The 19,717-nt window shown below is 41.8% G+C and overlaps 1 protein-coding gene across 4 annotated transcripts in view; it reads left to right on the forward strand.

The window, feature by feature from the left end:
- Asx (Additional sex combs) overlaps nucleotides 1-19,717 on the forward strand; it is a 92,715-nt gene that overhangs the window by 38,527 nt on the left and 34,471 nt on the right. For 2 of the 4 annotated variants that reach the window (XM_071659322.1, XM_071659341.1), the window contains exons 7-8: nucleotides 9,119-9,331; nucleotides 11,972-12,122. In XM_071659322.1, coding sequence (XP_071515423.1) covers nucleotides 9,119-9,331; nucleotides 11,972-12,122 — 364 coding nt within the window. Of the gene's footprint in view, nucleotides 1-9,118; nucleotides 9,332-11,968; nucleotides 12,123-19,717 lie in introns of all 4 variants that reach the window. The other 2 variants (XM_071659311.1, XM_071659332.1) reach the window with 1 other exon arrangement.

Below are 19,717 nucleotides of genomic sequence, written 5' to 3' on the forward strand. Positions count from 1 at the left end.
CTCTACCACTTCTGAAACCACACTGCTCTTCCCCAATCTGATGCTCTGTACATGCCTTCACCCTCTCAATCAATACCCTTCCATATAATTTACCAGGAATACTCAACAAACTTATACCTCTGTAATTTGAGCACTCACTCTTATCCCCTTTGCCTTTGTACAATGGCACTATGCACGCATTCCGCCAATCCTCAGGCACCTCACCATGAGTCATACATACATTAAATAACCTTACCAACCAGTCAACAATACAGTCACCCCCTTTTTTAATAAATTCCACTGCAATACCAACCAAACCTGCTGCCTTGCCGGCTTTCATCTTCCGCAAAGCCTTTACTACCTCTTCTCTGTTTACCAAATCATTTTCCCTAACCCTCTCACTTTGCACACCACCTCGACCAAAACACCCTATATCTGCCACTCTATCATCAAACACATTCAACAAACCTTCAAAATACTCACTCCATCTCCTTCTCACATCACCACTACTTGTTATCACCTCCCCATTTGCGCCCTTCACTGAAGTTCCCATTTGCTCCCTTGTCTTACGCACTTTATTTACCTCCTTCCAGAACATCTTTTTATTCTCCCTAAAATTAAATGATACTCTCTCACCCCAACTCTCATTTGCCCTTTTTTTCACCTCTTGCACCTTTCTCTTGACCTCCTGTCTCTTTCTTTTATACATCTCCCACTCAATTGCATTTTTTCCCTGCAAAAATCGTCCAAATGCCTCTCTCTTCTCTTTCACTAATACTCTTACTTCTTCATCCCACCACTCACTACCCTTTCTAATCAACCCACCTCCCACTCTTCTCATGCCACAAGCATCTTTTGCGCAATCCATCACTGATTCCCTAAATACATCCCATTCCTCCCCCACTCCCCTTACTTCCATTGTTCTCATATATTGGGAAGAGCAGTGTGGTTTCAGAAGTGGTAGAGGATGTGTGGATCAGGTGTTTGCTTTGAAGAATGTATGTGAGAAATACTTAGAAAAGCAAATGGATTTGTATGTAGCATTTATGGATCTGGAGAAGGCATATGGTAGAGTTGATAGAGATGCTCTGTGGAAGGTATTAAGAATATATGGTGTGGGAGGCAAGTTGTTAGAAGCAGTGAAAAGTTTTTATCGAGGATGTAAGGCATGTGTACGTGTAGGAAGAGAGGAAAGTGATTGGTTCTCAGTGAATGTAGGTTTGCGGCAGGGGTGTGTGATGTCTCCATGGTTGTTTAATTTGTTTATGGGTGGGGTTGTTAGGGAGGTGAATGCAAGAGTTTTGGAAAGAGGGGCAAGTATGAAGTCTGTTGGGGATGAGAGAGCTTGGGAAGTGAGTCAGTTGTTGTTCGCTGATGATACAGCGCTGGTGGCTGATTCATGTGAGAAACTGCAGAAGCTGGTGACTGAGTTTGGTAAAGTGTGTGAAAGAAGAAAGTTAAGAGTAAATGTGAATAAGAGCAAGGTTATTAGGTTCAGTAGGGTTGAGGGTCAAGTCAATTGGGAGGTAAGTTTGAATGGAGAAAAACTGGAGGAAGTAAAGTGTTTTAGATATCTGGGAGTGGATCTGGCAGCGGATGGAACCATGGAAGCGGAAGTGGATCATAGGGTGGGGGAGGGGGCGAAAATCCTGGGAGCCTTGAAGAATGTGTGGAAGTCGAGAACATTATCTCGGAAAGCAAAAATGAGTATGTTTGAAGGAATAGTGGTTCCAACATTGTTGTATGGTTGCGAGGTGTGGGCTATGGATAAGAGTTGTGCGCAGGAGGATGGATGTGCTGGAAATGAGATGTTTGAGGACAATGTGTGGTGTGAGGTGGTTTGATCGAGTAAGTAACGAAAGGATAAGAGAGATGTGTGGAAATAAAAAGAGCGTGGTTGAGAGAGCAGAAGAGGGTGTTTTGAAATGGTTTGGGCACATGGAGAGAATGAGTGAGGAAAGATTGACCAAGAGGATATATGTGTCGGAGGTGGAGGGAACGAGGAGAAGAGGGAGACCAAATTGGAGGTGGAAAGATGGAGTGAAAAAGATTTTGTGTGATCGGGGCCTGAACATGCAGGAGGGTGAAAGGAGGGCAAGGAATAGAGTGAATTGGATCGATGTTGTATACCAGGGTTGACGTGCTGTCAGTGGATTGAATCAGGGCATGTGAAGCGTCTGGGGTAAACCATGGAAAGCTGTGTAGGTATGTATATTTGCGTGTGTGGACGTATGTATATACATGTGTATGGGGGTGGGTTGGGCCATTTCTTTCGTCTGTTTCCTTGCGCTACCTCGCAAACGCGGGAGACAGCGACAAAGCAAATATATATATATATATATATATGTGTGTGTGTATATATATATATATATATATATATATATATATATATATATATATATATATATATATATATATATATTGATTGAGAGGGTGAAGGCATGTACAGAGCATCAGATTGGGGAAGAGCAGTGCGGTTTCAGAAGTGGTAGAGGATGTGTGGATCAGGTGTTTGCTTTGAAGAATGTATGTGAGAAATACTTAGAAAAGCAAATGGATTTGTATGTAGCATTTATGGATCTGGAGAAGGCATATGATAGAGTTGATAGAGATGCTCTGTGGAAGGTATTAAGAATATATGGTGTTGGAGGCAAGTTGTTAGAAGCAGTGAAAAGTTTTTATCGAGGATGTAAGGCATGTGTACGTGTAGGAAGAGAGGAAAGTGATTGGTTCTCAGTGAATGTAGGTTTGCGGCAGGGGTGTGTGATGTCTCCATGGTTGTTTAATTTGTTTATGGATGGGGTTGTAAGGGAGGTAAATGCAAGAGTCCTGGAAAGAGGGGCAAGTATGAAGTCTGTTGGGGATGAGAGAGCTTGGGAAGTGAGTCAGTTGTTGTTCGCTGATGATACAGCGCTGGTGGCTGATTCATGTGAGAAACTGCAGAAGCTGGTGACTGAGTTTGGTAAAGTGTGTGGAAGAAGAAAGTTGAGAGTAAATGTGAATAAGAGCAAGGTTATTAGGTACAGTAGGGGTGAGGGTCAAGTCAATTGGGAGGTGAGTTTGAATGGAGAAAAACTGGAGGAAGTGAAGTGTTTTAGATATCTGGGAGTGGATCTGTCAGCGGATGGAACCATGGAAGCGGAAGTGGATCATAGGGTGGGGGAGGGGGCGAAAATTTTGGGAGCCTTGAAAAATGTGTGGAAGTCGAGAACATTATCTCGGAAAGCAAAAATGGGTATGTTTGAGGGAATAGTGGTTCCAACAATGTTGTATGGTTGCGAGGCGTGGGCTATGGATAGAGATGTGCGCAGGAGGATGGATGTGCTGGAAATGAGATGTTTGAGGACAATGTGTGGTGTGAGGTGGTTTGATCGAGTAAGTAACGTAAGGGTAAGAGAGATGTGTGGAAATAAAAAGAGCGTGGTTGAGAGAGCAGAAGAGGGTGTTTTGAAATGGTTTGGGCACATGGAGAGAATGAGTGAGGAGAGATTGACCAAGAGGATATATGTGTCGGAGGTGGAGGGAACGAGGAGAAGAGGGAGACCAAATTGGAGGTGGAAAGATGGAGTGAAAAAGATTTTGTGTGATCGGGGCCTGAACATGCAGGAGGGTGAAAGGAGGGCAAGGAATAGAGTGAATTGGAGTCATGTGGTATACAGGGGTTGACGTGCTGTCAGTGGATTGAATCAAGGCATGTGAAGCGTCTGGGGTAAACCATGGAAAGCTGTGTAGGTATGTATATTTGCGTGTGTGGACGTGTGTATGTACATGTGTATGGGGGGGGGGGGTTGGGCCATTTCTTTCGTCTGTTTCCTTGCGCTACCTCGCAAACGCGGGAGACAGCGACAAAGTATAAAAAAAAAAAAAAAAAAAAAATATATATATATATATATATATATATATATATTTATCCCTGGGGATGGGGAGAAAGAATACTTCCCACGTATTCCCTGCGTGTCGTAGAAGGCGACTAAAAGGGGAGGGAGCGGGGGGCTGGAAATCCTCCCCTCTCAATTTTTTTAATTTTCCAAAAGAAGGAACAGAGAAGGGGGCCAGGTGAGGATATTCCCTCAGTGGCCCAGTTCTCTGTTCTTAACGCTACCTCGCTAACGCGGGAAATGGCGAATAGTTTGAAAAAAAAAAATATATATATATATATTTTTTTTTTTTTTTTTTTTTTTTTATACTTTGTCGCTGTCTCCCGCGTTTGCGAGGTAGCGCAAGGAAACAGACGAAAGAAATGGCCCAACCCCCCCCCATACACATGTACATACACACGTCCACACACGCAAATATACATACCTACACAGCTTTCCATGGTTTACCCCGGACGCTTCACATGCCTTGATTCAATCCACTGACAGCACGTCAACCCCTGTATACCACATTGCTCCAATTCACTCTATTCCTTGCCCTCCTTTCACCCTCCTGCATGTTCAGGCCCCGATCACACAAAATCCTTTTCACTCCATCTTTCCACCTCCAATTTGGTCTCCCTCTTCTCCTCGTTCCCTCCACCTCCGACACATATATCCTCTTGGTCAATCTTTCCTCACTCATTCTCTCCATGTGCCCAAACCATTTCAAAACACCCTCTTCTGCTCTCTCAACCACGCTCTTTTTATTTCCACACATCTCTCTTACCCTTACGTTACTTACTCGATCAAACCACCTCACGCCACACATTGTCCTCAAACATCTCATTTCCAGCACATCCATCCTCCTGCGCACAACTCTATCCATAGCCCATGCCTCGCAACCATACAACATTGTTGGAACCACTATTCCTTCAAACATACCCATTTTTGCTTTCCGGGATAATGTTCTCGACTTCCACACATTTTTCAAGGCTCCCAAAATTTTCGCCCCCTCCCCCACCCTATGATCCACTTCCGCTTCCATGGTTCCATCCGCTGACAGATCCACTCCCAGATATCTAAAACACTTCACTTCCTCCAGTTTTTCTCCATTCAAACTCACCTCCCAATTGACTTGACCCTCAACCCTACTGTACCTAATAACCTTGCTCTTATTCACATTTACTCTTAACTTTCTTCTTCCACACACTTTACCAAACTCCGTCACCAGCTTCTGCAGTTTCTCACATGAATCCGCCACCAGCGCTGTATCATATATATATATATATATATATATATATATATATATATATATATATATATATATATATATATATATATCTTTTTTTTCTTTTAAACTATTCGCCATTTCCCGCGTTAGCGAGGTAGCATTAAGAACAGAGGACTGGGCCTTTGACTGGCCCAATTCTCTGTTCCTTCTTTTGGAAAATTAAAAAAAAACGAGAGGGGAGGATTTCCAGCCCCCCGCTCCCTCCCCTTTTAGTTGCCTTCTACGACACGCAGGGAATACGTGGGAAGAGAGGAAAGTGATTGGTTCTCAGTGAATGTAGGTTTGCGGCAGGGGTGTGTGATGTCTCCATGGTTGTTTAATTTGTTTATGGATGGGGTTGTTAGGGAAGTAAATGCAAGAGTTTTGGAAAGAGGGGCAAGTATGAAGTCTGTTGGGGATGAGAGAGCTTGGGAAGTGAGTCAGTTGTTGTTCGCTGATGATACAGCGCTGGTGGCGGATTCATGTGAGAAACTGCAGAAGCTGGTGACGGAGTTTGGTAAAGTGTGTGGAAGAAGAAAGTTAAGAGTAAATGTGAATAAGAGCAAGGTTATTAGGTACAGTAGGGTTGAGGGTCAAGTCAATTGGGAGGTGAGTTTGAATGGTGAGAGGCTGGAGGAAGTGAAGTGTTTTAGATATCTGGGAGTGGATCTGTCAGCGGATGGAACCATGGAAGCGGAAGTGGATCATAGGGTGGGGGAGGGGGCGAAAATTTTGGGAGCCTTGAAAAATGTGTGGAAGTCGAGATCATTATCCCGGAAAGCAAAAATGGGTATGTTTGAAGGAATAGTAGTTCCAACAATGTTGTATGGTTGCGAGGCGTGGGCTATGGATAGAGTTGTGCGCAGGAGGATGGATGTGCTGGAAATGAGATGTTTGAGGACAATGTGTGGTGTGAGGTGGTTTGATCGAGTAAGTAACGTAAGGGTAAGAGAGATGTGTGGAAATAAAAAGAGCGTGGTTGAGAGAGCAGAAGAGGGTGTTTTGAAATGGTTTGGGCACATGGAGAGAATGAGTGAGGAAAGATTGACCAAGAGGATATATGTGTCGGAGGTGGAGGGAACGAGGAGAAGAGGGAGACCAAATTGGAGGTGGAAAGATGGAGTGAAAAGGATTTTGTGTGATCGGGGCCTGAACATGCAGGAGGGTGAAAGGAGGGCAAGGAATAGAGTGAATTGGAGCGATGTGGTATACAGGGGTTGACGTGCTGTCAGTGGATTGAATCAAGGCATGTGAAGCGTCTGGGGTAAACCATGGAAAGCTGTGTAGGTATGTATATTTGCGTGTGTGGACGTGTGTATGTACATGTGTATGGGGGGGGTTGGGCCATTTCTTTTGTCTGTTTCCTTGCGATACCTCGTAAACGCGGGAGACAGCGACAAAGTATAAAAAAAAAAAAAAAAAAAATATATATATATATATCTTTCTTTCTTTCAAACTATTCGCCATTTCCCGCATTAGTGAGGTAGCGTTAAGAACAGAGAACTGGGCCACTGAGGGAATATCCTCACCTGGCCCCCTTCTCTGTTCCTTCTTTTGGAAAATTAAAAAAATTGAGAGGGGAGGATTTCCAGCCCCCCGCTCCCTCCCCTTTTAGTTGCCTTCTACGACACGCAGGGAATACGTGGGAAGCATTCTTTCTCCCCTATCCCCAGGGAATATATATATATATATATATATATATATATATATATATATATATATATATATATATATATATATATTTTTTTTTTTTTTTTTTTTTTTTATACTTTGTCGCTGTCTCCCGCGTTTGCGAGGTAGCGCAAGGAAACAGACGAAAGAAATGGCCCAACCCCCCCCATACACATGTATATACATACGTCCACACACGCAAATATACATACCTACACAGCTTTCCATGGTTTACCCCAGACACTTCACATGCCTTGATTCAATCCACTGACAGCACGTCAACCCCGGTATACCACATCGCTCCAATTCACTCTATTCCTTGCCCTCCTTTCACCCTCCTGCATGTTCAGGCCCCGATCACACAAAATCTTTTTCACTCCATCTTTCCACCTCCAATTTGGTCTCCCTCTTCTCCTTGCTCCCTCCACCTCTGACACATATATCCTCTTGGTCAATCTTTCCTCACTCATCCTCTCCATGTGCCCAAACCACTTCAAAACACCCTCTTCTGCTCTCTCAACCACGCTCTTTTTATTTCCACACATCTCTCTTACCCTTACGTTACTCACTCGATCAAACCACCTCACACCACACATTGTCCTCAAACATCTCATTTGCAGCACATCCATCCTCCTCCGCACAACTCTATCCATATCCCACGCCTCGCAACCATACAACATTGTATATATATATATATATATATATATATATATTTTTTTTTTTTTTTTTGTATGTGTTGAAATGTATATGTATGTATATGTGCATGTGTAGGCATTTATGTATATACATGTGCATATATTATTTATTTATTTATTATACTTAGTCGCCATCTCCTGTGTTAGCGAGGTAGAGCAAGGAAACAAATGAAAGAATGGCCCAACCCACCCACATACACAGGTATGTACATAAACATCCACACACGCACATGTACACACCTATACATTTCAACGTATACATACATATACAGACACAGACATATACATATATACACATGTACATACTCATACTTGCTGCCTTCATCCATTCCCATCACCACCCTGCCACATGCCCTGGTTCAATCCATCGACAGCACGTTGACCCCATTATACCACATCATTCCAATTCACTCTATTCCTTGCACACCTTTCATCCTTCTGTATTTTCAGGTCCCGATCACTCAAAATCTTTTTCACTCCATCCTTCTCCACCCCTGACACATATATCCTCTTTGTCAATCTTTCCTCACTCATTCTCTCCATGTGACCAAACCATTTCAATACACCCTTTTCCTCTCTCAACCACACTTTTTATTACCGCACATCTCTCATCCATCACAGACTGCATACTTACCCCCTCTCTCCAGAACTCTTGCATTCACCTCCCTAACCACCCCATCCATAAACAAATTAAACAACCATGGAGACATCACGCACCACTGCCACAAACTAACATTCACTGAGAACCAATCACTTTCCTCTCTTCCTACTTGTACACATGCCTTACATATGTATATACATGTGTATGTGTGTAGGTTGTGCCATTCTTTCATCTGTTTCCTTGTGCTACCTCGCTAAAGCGGGAGACAGTGATTAAGTATAATAAGATAAATAATATGAATGTGCATATGAGTGGATGGGACATTCTTCGTGTGTTTCCTGGCGCTACCTCGCTGATGTAGGAAATGGCGATCAAGTATAATAATAATGAAAAAATCTATGAATATTTATATGTGCCTGATTTAACTCTGCCAAATTGTTTTGTTGAATAGGCGTGCAAGGAATAGAGTGAATTGGAGCAATGTAGTATACCGGGGTTGACGTGCTGTCAATGGATTGAACCAGGGCATGTGAAGTGTCTGGGGTAAACCATGGAAAGTTCTGTGGGGCCTGGATGTGGAAAGGGAGCTGTGGTTTCGGTGCATTATTACGTGACAGCTAGAGACTGAGTGTGAACGAATGGGGTCTTTGTTGTCTTCCTAGCGCTACCTCGCGCACATGAGGGGGTAGGGGGTTGATATTTCATGTGTGGCGAGGTGGCAATGGGAATGAATAAAGGCAGACAGTATGAATTATGTACATGTGTATATATGTATATGTCTGTGTGTGTATATATATGTATACGTTAAGATGTATAGGTATGTATATTTGCGTGTGTGGACGTGTATGTATATGCATGTATATGTGGGTGGGTTGGGCCATTCTTTTGTCTGCTTCCTTGCACTACCTCGCTAACGCCGGAGACAGCGACAAAGCAAAATGAATAATAAATAAATAAATATCTTTGTTTTTCATTGGTACAATGATTTTGTTTATTTTTTATCAAAATCATGGTGAATGAGGAAGTTATTTCTTATTATTTTCAGGTCTCAGCGCAAGCTCTCAGCAGCAGCACAGTTGGCCCAGACTAAAGAAGGAAGTGTTGACCTAGAGACACCAGACTCCATCCTAGCTGGTATCAATCTACGTGCAATCCTGAATAAGCACACCTTTGCATCTCTTCCACCTGTATACCAACACAGGCTGATACAGCTTCTTCCCCTAGTGGACCAAGCAGTTGGCCCAGATGATGCTCTCAAGTGAGATTTTTTCTTGGTTTTCTTGTCTCTTAGGTTTGCTTTACAAAGTAGAGGTTTTAACAGGTTACTGTATGAAGATGGTGGAATAGTTGATTTATAATTGGTTATGATAAGTATTTGAAGGATTATGCAGCAAATGAATGTTCACCTTTGATGGATTTGAAATATGAAGAGGGAATTAATCCTGGTTACATGAACCCTTTGGCTGTGATTTATGTCAGTCTCAGATCTTAATTTTTTCTTCACTCTGCAATATATGATGAAGGTCCATATCTCATGATCATTAATGCATGGCAATACATAGATGTAAGAATGATGTTTTGAATCGAAAGCATCCCAGCAGGGAAGATAAAGAATTATCAAGTCGCTAATATTACCTGGACACATGCCAAAAAGATACTAAGGAAAAATACATGAATGGAGAAAAACTGGAGGAAGTGAAGTGTTTTAGATATCTGGGAGTGGATTTGGCAGCGGATGGAACCATGGAAGCAGAAGTGAATCATAGGGTGGGGGAGGGGGCGAAAATTCTGAGTGTTGAAAAATGTGTTGAAGTCGAGAACATTATCTCAGAAAGCAAAAATGGGTATGTTTGAAGGAATAGTGGTTCCAACAATGTTGTATGGCTGCGAGGTGTGGGCTATGGATAGAGTTGTGCGGAGGAGGGTGAATGTGCTGGAAATGAGATGTTTGAGGACAATATGTGGTGTGAGGTGGTTTGATTGAGTAAGTGATAATAGGGTAAGAGAGACGTGTGGTAATAAAAAGAGTGTGGTTGAGAGAGCAGAAGAGGGTGCTTTGAAATGGTTTGGTCACATGGAGAGAATGAGTGAGGAAAGATTGACCAAGAGGATATATGTGTCGGAGGTGGAGGGAACGAGGAGAAGTGGGAGACCAAATTGGAGGTGGAAAGATGGAGTGAAAAAGATTTTGAGTGATTGGGGCCTGAACATGTAGGTGGGTGAAAGGCGTGCAAGGTATAGAGTGAATTGGAGCGATGTGGTATACCAGGGTTGACGTGCTGTCAATGGATTAAACCAGGGCATGTGAAGCGTCTGGGGTAAACCATGGAAAGTTGTGTGGGGCCTGGATGTGGAAAGGGAGCTGTGGTTTCGGTGCATTATTACATGACAGCTAGAGACTGAGTGTGAACGAATGGGACCTTTGTTGTCTTTTCCTAGCGCTACCTCGCACACATGAGGGGGGAGGGGGTTGTTATTCCATATGTGGCGAGGTGGCAATGGGACTGAATAAAGGCAGAGAGTATGAATTATGTACATGTGTATATATGCATATGTCTGTGTGTGTATATATATGTATACATTGAGATATATAGGTATGTATATTTGCGTGTGTGGACGTGTATGTATATACATGTGTATATGGGTGGGTTGGGCCATTCTTTCATCTGTTTCCTTGCGCTACCTTGCTAACGCGGGAGACAGCAACAAAGCAAAATAAATGAAATAAAAAAAATACTTAATGCAATATAAGGAGAAATAAGAGACAGACATGGAGTAAACACTGAACATTTAAAAGTGAATTAAATTCATGTTTGAGGTCAATCCCTGATGAACCTCAGATTTATGACTGTGCAAAATTGAGAGTGACAGAGAGAAATGCTAAAATTCATCACGCAAGACATGCAGAGACTTTTGTGAACCAACCCTGCCTTTTAGGCAAAATCAAATGTAGGTACTCTTAGGTATGTGCTGTACTAATGGGTAAATACAAATATGCAGTTATTACAGTCACTTCCATAATGTAGTACTTGGATTAATAATTCTGCAAAGGACAGAAATAAAAAATCAGAATATGTTACCTCTGATTTTTTTTATTTTTAAACTTGGTAGTTAGCTATCATCAGGAACAAGTGAACAGTGGTTACACTTCCATAGCCTACAAACCACTCAGTTTTCCTTTACTGCTTCTTGTATCTTGGCTGAGCCTACTGCACACTTCTCATCCTTTTGAATGTTTAGGCCCAGTACCCTAAATTTAGCCTTTCTCTTCATCCATCTGTCTCTTTGGTCTCCCCAACCCTTTTGTTCTCCTCTTGTTCTACCTATATCCTTTTAGTCAGCTTTTTATCTCTCATCCTTTCCTTATGCCTGAACTGGTTTAGCAGATTCTGGTGGGTCCTGTTGATTAGAGTGTGTGGAGCATCATATCACTTTCAGATTCTATCATCCTTTACTTGAATAATCTACCCTTCACCGCAGAGTTTCATTGGCATTTCATTTATAACACACTCACCATCTTCCTTTCCGTTGTGTTTTGGGTTCAGTACTCACATCCATTCAATATAGTATCTCATATGCAGGTGGATTTTGTAACTGCTACTATGGTTTAAGGTTATTACCGTATATCCTCTACATATTTAGATTTCTGTTTGCATTTCTCCATCTCCAGTGTCTCTTCTGTGCTGCCTATGTGTGTACTTTTTTTGTTGTTTCATTACTTTTTATTGTTTTTACTTTTAATTTGCATACTCTTCATCCTCACTTTACATACTTTTACTTTTGTTCATATCCTTTTCTAATGTGCATTACTTTGTCACCATTTGTCCATTTATTGTATCATGAATGTTTTATGTTTATTCAAATATAGATGTTAGCCTTTAGTTGTCTTTTCCAGCAGACTGGTACCATCAGGACTCAATAATGAGTTCTTTGCAAGAGCCTGTGAATCATGGCGATGTCGTCTTGGTGAGGGAGAGTTTACACATGATAATCAGGTCAAGCTAAAAGTTGAGGCAGAGAAGGAGCGCACAAAGTTGGACCCTTGGAAGGTAAAGCATTAAAGGACAAAAAATTGAAATGATAATGTCTGTTTTTAGCTGGTGCATTTTTATATGAGTGTAATAAAGGCATACCCAGTTACCCAGTAACTGTTTGCATTCTCTTTGGTGTGCCGTTCTGCCTTTGAATATTTTCTGAAGATTTTTCAAATATATAGCAGTGTACAATTAAACATAAAACACACTTCTTGATTATATTGTCCTTGGGCTTGATATAGTATATGACTGGCTTTATGCTTGCTGAAACACAGAACTCAATGCAAACCTTTTGGCAGTGAAATCAAACTGGACTTCATGCTTATGACTTGAACATTATATCCATGATTTGTATATATTGATTTATGTATAATCAGTAATTTTTTTTATTATTGCTCTAAAATTTGAGTTGGTTTATGCATAATATCTTCAAATGCCATGGTAACTAATTGTACATGTCTGTTTCTTCACCATTTCTTATCAGAAAAAATCCTTCTGTAGCAAGAAATGGCAAAAGTATGAAAAATGAATTATTTAATTTTAGATGGCCATGATTAGGGCATGCTTCTGGTCATGCTATTCCCTTTACAATTAGATTAAAATATATGTGCTTACATACACAGGTGTCACAGAACTTCACTTGCAAGTGTTTACTCCACAAATGAGAAGTTACCTCTAGCCAGGCTGTATCATTGTCAGTAGATAGAAAAGATTACAGTCTTATAGAAAGAAGTACTGTACTGTCAAGTAGAGGAGCTTTTCACTCCAGAGGAGTCCATCATTTTCCTGCTCCTACTTGGGGTGCATCCTCAGCATTTTAGGAGCCCTATGGCAGGGATCATGAGGTTACATACTAATAGTAATATATGCATGTTTACTAGCACCAACTTTTAAGAAAAATCCCTACTTATACGCCAAAAACAATTCATGTGCTCCTCCCTGACCCATGCCACACCGTGGTCATCCATCCTTTCAAAAGTAAGCATGACAGAACATCAAGCCACATTAAATAGAGCACTCAGAACAATCACTGATTGCTGATCAATTCCAAACATTCAACACCAGCACAACAGAACATAGATAATTCCAGTTTAATGTGTCCCACCTAAACCACTCAATAACTAAACACAGACCCTAAGTAAGAATATAAAGATCATTTCTCTACCACACTTAAGTATTGTGTACTCCCAGAATCCCCTTCCCAACAGACTCGAAATAAACAGCATATTTTAACTATAATGATTTGAAAAGCACTGCTTTACCATCTCCAACCCAATATTAAATGATCCTCACTGGACACACCCATATGAAATGATATATTTGTGGGCATTTTTGAAATACACCTCCATTGTAAATGACAGTAATAGCACTCAGTTTTGTTGTTTCTACTGTAGAGTTAGAATTGACATGTGTGCAGTATGGAGTTATCCAGTAGATATTTAAATTAGTAAATTTAGCATGTTTAGAATATTCCATCATCAAGATATCCTTTTATTTTTCACACTTATTCGCTATTTCTTGTGTGAGCGAGATAGCATCAAGAACAGATGACAGTCTTAAATGGAAAAAGCCTCACATGGCTTCTTGCTTTGTCCTTTTCTTTGGAAAGTAATACAGCCACTTGCTCCCAACCCTCATAGTCACATTATATGACACGCAGGGAATACGTGTGCAGTATTCGTTCAACCTATCCCCATATTTATCAGAATAAGCAGGAACAATAGATGGAAGTAGTAGGTAGGAACATTAAGCAGTTGCATTAGGTAGAAGTAGTCAGTAGAAACATTATATAGGAGCCTTTGTAAACACTGTGCAAGAGTTGCATTCTGCCCATGACCTGTTAATTTTGAGGAACTAAAGGCTAAAAAGCAACACTGGGATTCACAAGTTATGGAGATTATTGCTGTGGCCACCCCTTTGAGGTAGTTCGTGGAGGGAATAGGCATCAAAGATATAGATCGATAGATAGATGGTCCTCTGCAGTTCTCTCTCTGAAACCCTCTCCTTCATCTCTTGAGGACAATCATAATGTGACCTTTGTTCTCAACACCTTGTATATTGTTGATGTTCCATGCATTGGTCACCCATGCCATGTCGGTTATGATGTTGTGGGTTGCACCTTGCATTTTTATTGCCTAACTTACCTCTAATATTTCTGACTAAAGAAGTATTCTAATCTTGGTCATGATACTTTGCTTTTCTTTTCACCATTCATACTAGATATGTTGCTAAGCCATATATTAATTGCTCATTGTATTTTTTGTATGCAGTTACATCCTGCATTTTGCTGCTGTCTCAAACCCTTATAGATAAAGTATCTTTGTCTTCACTGCAGGTATTGCCTAAAAGATTTTTTTCACCTCATATTTACCCAAGTTTCTAATGAATTTTGTCTTAAATCTGTTGAAACTTTGCAGTCTTTTATTTATTATTTATTGTACTTTGTTGCTGTCTCCCGCATTAGCGAGGTAGAGCAAGGAAACAGACAAAAGAATGGCCCAGCCCACCCACATACACATGGATATACATAAAAGCCCAAAAGCCCACACATACACACATATACATACATATACATTTCAACGTATACATACATATACATACACAGACATATACATATTTTTTTTTTTTTTTTTTTGCTTTGTCGCTGTCTCCCGCGTTTGCGAGGTAGTGCAAGGAAACAGATGAAAGAAATGGCCCAACCCACCCCCATACACATGTATATACATAAGTCCACACACGCAAATATACATACCTACACATCTTTCCATGGTTTACCCCAGACGCTTCACATGCCGCGATTCAATCCACTGACAGCACGTCAACCCCGGTATACCACATCGCTCCAATTCACTCTATTCCTTGCCCTCCTTTCACCCTCCTGCATGTTCAGGCCCCGATCACACAAAATCTTTTTCACTCCATCTTTCCACCTCCAATTTGGTCTCCCTCTTCTCGTTCCCTCCACCTCCGTCACATATATCCTCTTGGTCAATCTTTCCTCACTCATTCTCTCCATGTGCCCAAACCATTTCAAAACACCCTCTTCTGCTCTCTCAACCACGCTCTTTTTATTTCCACACATCTCTCTTACCCTTACGTTACTTACTCGATCAAACCACCTCACACCACACATTGTCCTCAAACATCTCATTTCCAGCACATCCATCCTCCTCCGCACAACTCTATCCATAGCCCACGTCTTGCAACCATACAACATTGTTGGAACCACTATTCCTTCAAACATACCCATTTTTGCTTTCCGAGATAATGTTCTCGACTTCCACACATTCTTCAAGGCTCCCAGAATTTTCGCCCCCTCCCCCACCCTATGATCCACTTCCGCTTCCATGGTTCCATCCGCTGCCAGATCCACTCCCAGATATCTAAAACACTTCACTTCCTCCAGTTTTTCTCCATTCAAACTCACCTCCCAATTGACTTGACCCTCAACCCTACTGTACCTAATAACCTTGCTCTTATTCACATTTACTCTTAACTTTCTTCTTTCACACACTTTACCAAACTCAGTCACCAGCTTCTGCAGTTTCTCACATGAATCAGCCACCAGCGCTGTATCATCAGCGAACAACAACTGACTCACTTCCCAAGCTCTCTCATCCCCAACAGACTTCATACTTGCCCCTCTTTCCAAAACTCTTGCATTCACCTCCCTAACAACCCCATCCATAAACAAATTAAACAACCATGGAGACATCACACACCCCTGCCGCAAACCTACATTCACTGAGAACCAATCACTTTCCTCACTTCCTACACGTACACATGCCTTACATCCTCGATAAAAACTTTTCACTGCTTCTAACAACTTGCCTCCCACACCATATATTCTTAATACCTTCCACAGAGCATCTCTATCAACTCTATCATATGCCTTCTCCAGATCCATAAATGCTACATACAAATCCATTTGCTTTTCTAAGTATTTCTCACATACATTCTTCAAAGCAAACACCTGATCCACACATCCTCTACCACTTCTGAAACCACACTGCTCTTCCCCAATCTGATGCTCTGTACATGCCTTCACCCTCTCAATCAATACCCTCCCATATAATTTACCAGGAATACTCAACAAACTTATACCTCTGTAATTTGAGCACTCACTCTTATCCCCTTTGCCTTTGTACAATGGCACTATGCACGCATTCCGCCAATCCTCAGGCACCTCACCGTGAGTCATACATACATTAAATAACCTTACCAACCAGTCAAGAATACAGTCACCCCCTTTTTTAATAAATTCCACTGCAATACCATCCAAACCTGCTGCCTTGCCGGCTTTCATCTTCCGCAAAGCTTTTACTACCTCTTCTCTGTTTACCAAATCATTTTCCCTAACCCTCTCACTTTGCACACCACCTCGACCAAAACACCCTATATCAGCCACTCTATCATCAAACACATTCAACAAACCTTCAAAATACTCACTCCATCTCCTTCTCACATCACCACTACTTGTTATCACCTCTCCATTTGCGCCCTTCACTGAAGTTCCCATTTGCTCCCTTGTCTTACGCACTTTATTTACCTCCTTCCAGAACATCATTTTATTCTCCCTAAAATTTAATGATACTCTCTCACCCCAACTCTCATTTGCCCTTTTTTTCACCTGTTGCACCTTTCTCTTGACCTCCTGTCTCTTTCTTTTATACGTCTCCCACTCAACTGCATTTTTTCCCTGCAAAAATCGTCCAAATGCCTCTCTCATCTCTTTCACATATTTTTTTTTTTTTTTTTTTATACCTCGTCGCTGTCTCCCGCGGTTGCGAGGTAGCGCAAGGAAACAGACGAAAGAAATGGCCCAACCCCCCCATACACATGTACATACACACGTCCACACACGCAAATATACATACCTACACAGCTTTCCATGGTTTACCCCGGACGCTTCACATGCCCTGATTCAATCCACTGACAGCACGTCAACCCCTGTATACCACATCGCTCCAATTCACTCTATTCCTTGCCCTCCTTTCACCCTCCTGCATGTTCAGGCCCCGATCACACAAAATCCTTTTCACTCCATCTTTCCACCTCCAATTTGGTCTCCCTCTTCTCCTCGTTCCCTCCACCTCCGACACATATATCCTCTTGGTCAATCTTTCCTCACTCATTCTCTCCATGTGCCCAAACCATTTCAAAACACCCTCTTCTGCTCTCTCAACCACGCTCTTTTTATTTCCACACATCTCTCTTACCCTTACGTTACTTACTCGATCAAACCACCTCACACCACACATTGTCCTCAAACATCTCATTTCCAGCACCTCCATCCTCCTGCGCACAACTCTATCCATAGCCCACGCCTCGCAACCATACAACATTGTTGGAACCACTATTGTTTCACATATATATATATATATATATATATATATATATATATATATACATGTACATATTACATGTTAGGGAAAATGATTTGGTAAATAGAGAAGATGTAGTAAAAGCTTTACGGAAGATGAAAGCTGGCAAGGCAGCAGGTTTGGATGGTATTGCAGTGGAATTTATTAAAAAAGGGGGTGACTGTATTGTTGACTGGTTGGTAAGGTTATTTAATGTATGTATGATTCATGGTGAGGTGCCTGAGGATTGGCGGAATGCTTGCATAGTGCCATTGTACAAAGGCAAAGGAGATAAGAGTGAGTGCTCAATTTACAGAGGTATAAGTTTGTTGAGTATTCCTGATAAATTATATGGGAGGGTAATGATTGAGAGGGTGAAGGCATGTACAGAGCATCAGATTGGGGAAGAGCAGTGTGGTTTCAGAAGTGGTAGAGGATGTGTGGATCAGGTGTTTGCTTTGAAGAATGTATGTGAGAAATACTTAGAAAAACAAATGGATTTGTATGTAGCATTTATGGATCTGGAGAAGGCATATGATAGAGTTGATATAGATGCTGTGTGGAAGGTTTTAAGAATATATGGTGTGGGAGGCAAGTTGTTAGAAGCAGTGAAAAGTTTTTATTGAGGATGTAAGGCATGTGTACGTGTAGGAAGAGAGGAAAGTGATTGGTTCTCAGTGAATGTAGGTTTGCAGCAGGGGTGTGTGATGTCTCCATGGTTGTTTAATTTGTTTATGGATGGGGTTGTTAGGGAGGTGAATGCAAGAGTTTTGGAAAGAGGGGCAAGTATGCAGTCTGTTGTGGACGAGAGAGCTTGGGAAGTGAGTCAGTTGTTGTTCGCTGATGATACAGCACTGGTGGCTGATTCATGTAAGAAACTGCAGAAGCTGGTGACTGAGTTTGGTAAAGTGTGTGAAAGAAGAAAGTAAAGAGTAAATGTGAATAAGAGCAAGGTTATTAGGTACAGTAGGGTTGAGGGTCAAGTCAATTGGGAGATAAGTTTGAATGGAGAAAAACTGGAGGAAGTAAAATGTTTTAGATATCTAGGAGTGGATCTGGCAGCAGATGGAACCATGGAAGTGGAAGTGAATCATAGGGTGGGGGAGGGGGCGAAAATTCTGGGAGCCTTGAAGAATGTGTGGAAGTCGAGAACATTATCTCGGAAAGCAAAAATGGGTATGTTTGAAGGAATAGTGGTTCCAACAATGTTGTATGGTTGCGAGGCGTGGGCTATGGATAGAGTTGTGTGCAGGAGGGTGGATGTGCTGGAAATGAGATGTTTGAGGACAATATGTGATGTGAGGTGGTTTGATTGAATAAGTAACATAAGGGTAAGAGAGATGTGTGGAAATAAAAAGAGTGTGGTTGAGAGAGCAGAAGAGGGTGTTTTGAAATGGTTTGGTCACATGGAGAGAATGAGTGAGGAAAGATTGACCAAGAGGATATATGTGTCGGAGGTGGAGGGAATGAGGAGAATTGGGAGACCAAATTGGAGGTGGAAAGATGGGGTGAAAAAGATTTTGAGTGATCGGGGCCTGAACATGCAGGAGGGTGAAAGGAGGGCAAGGAATAGAGTGAATTGGATCAATGTGGTATACCGGGGTTGACGTGCTGTCAGTGGATTGAATCAGGGCATGTGAAGCGTCTGGGATAAACCATTGAAAGCTGTGTAGGTATGTATATTTGCGTGTGTGGACGTATGTATATACATGTGTATGGGGGTGGGTTGGGCCATTTCTTTCGTCTGTTTCCTTGCACTACCTCGCAAACGCGGGAGACAGCGACAAAGCAAAAAAAATATATATATATATATTTTTTTTTTTTTTTTTTTTTTTATACTTTGTTGCTGTCTCCCACGTTTGCGAGGTAGCGCAAGGAAACAGACGAAAGAAATGGCCCAACCCCCCCCATACACATGTATATACATACGTCCACACACGCAAAATATACATACCTACACAGCTTTCCATGGTTTATCCCAGACGCTTCACATGCCCTGATTCAATCCACTAACAGCACGTCAACCCCGGTATACCACATCGCTCCAATTCACTCTACTCCTTGCCCTCCCTTCACCCTCCCGCATGTTCAGGCCCCGATCACACAAAATCTTTTTCACTCCATCTTTCCACCTCCAATTTGGTCTCCCTCTTCTCCTTGCTCCCTCCACCTCCGACACATATATCCTCTTGGTCAATCTTTCCTCACTCATCCTCTCCATGTGCCCAAACCACTTCAAAACACCCT

The sequence above is a fragment of the Panulirus ornatus genome, chromosome 5, assembly GCF_036320965.1.
Source record: "Panulirus ornatus isolate Po-2019 chromosome 5, ASM3632096v1, whole genome shotgun sequence".
Taxonomy (NCBI): domain Eukaryota; kingdom Metazoa; phylum Arthropoda; class Malacostraca; order Decapoda; family Palinuridae; genus Panulirus; species Panulirus ornatus.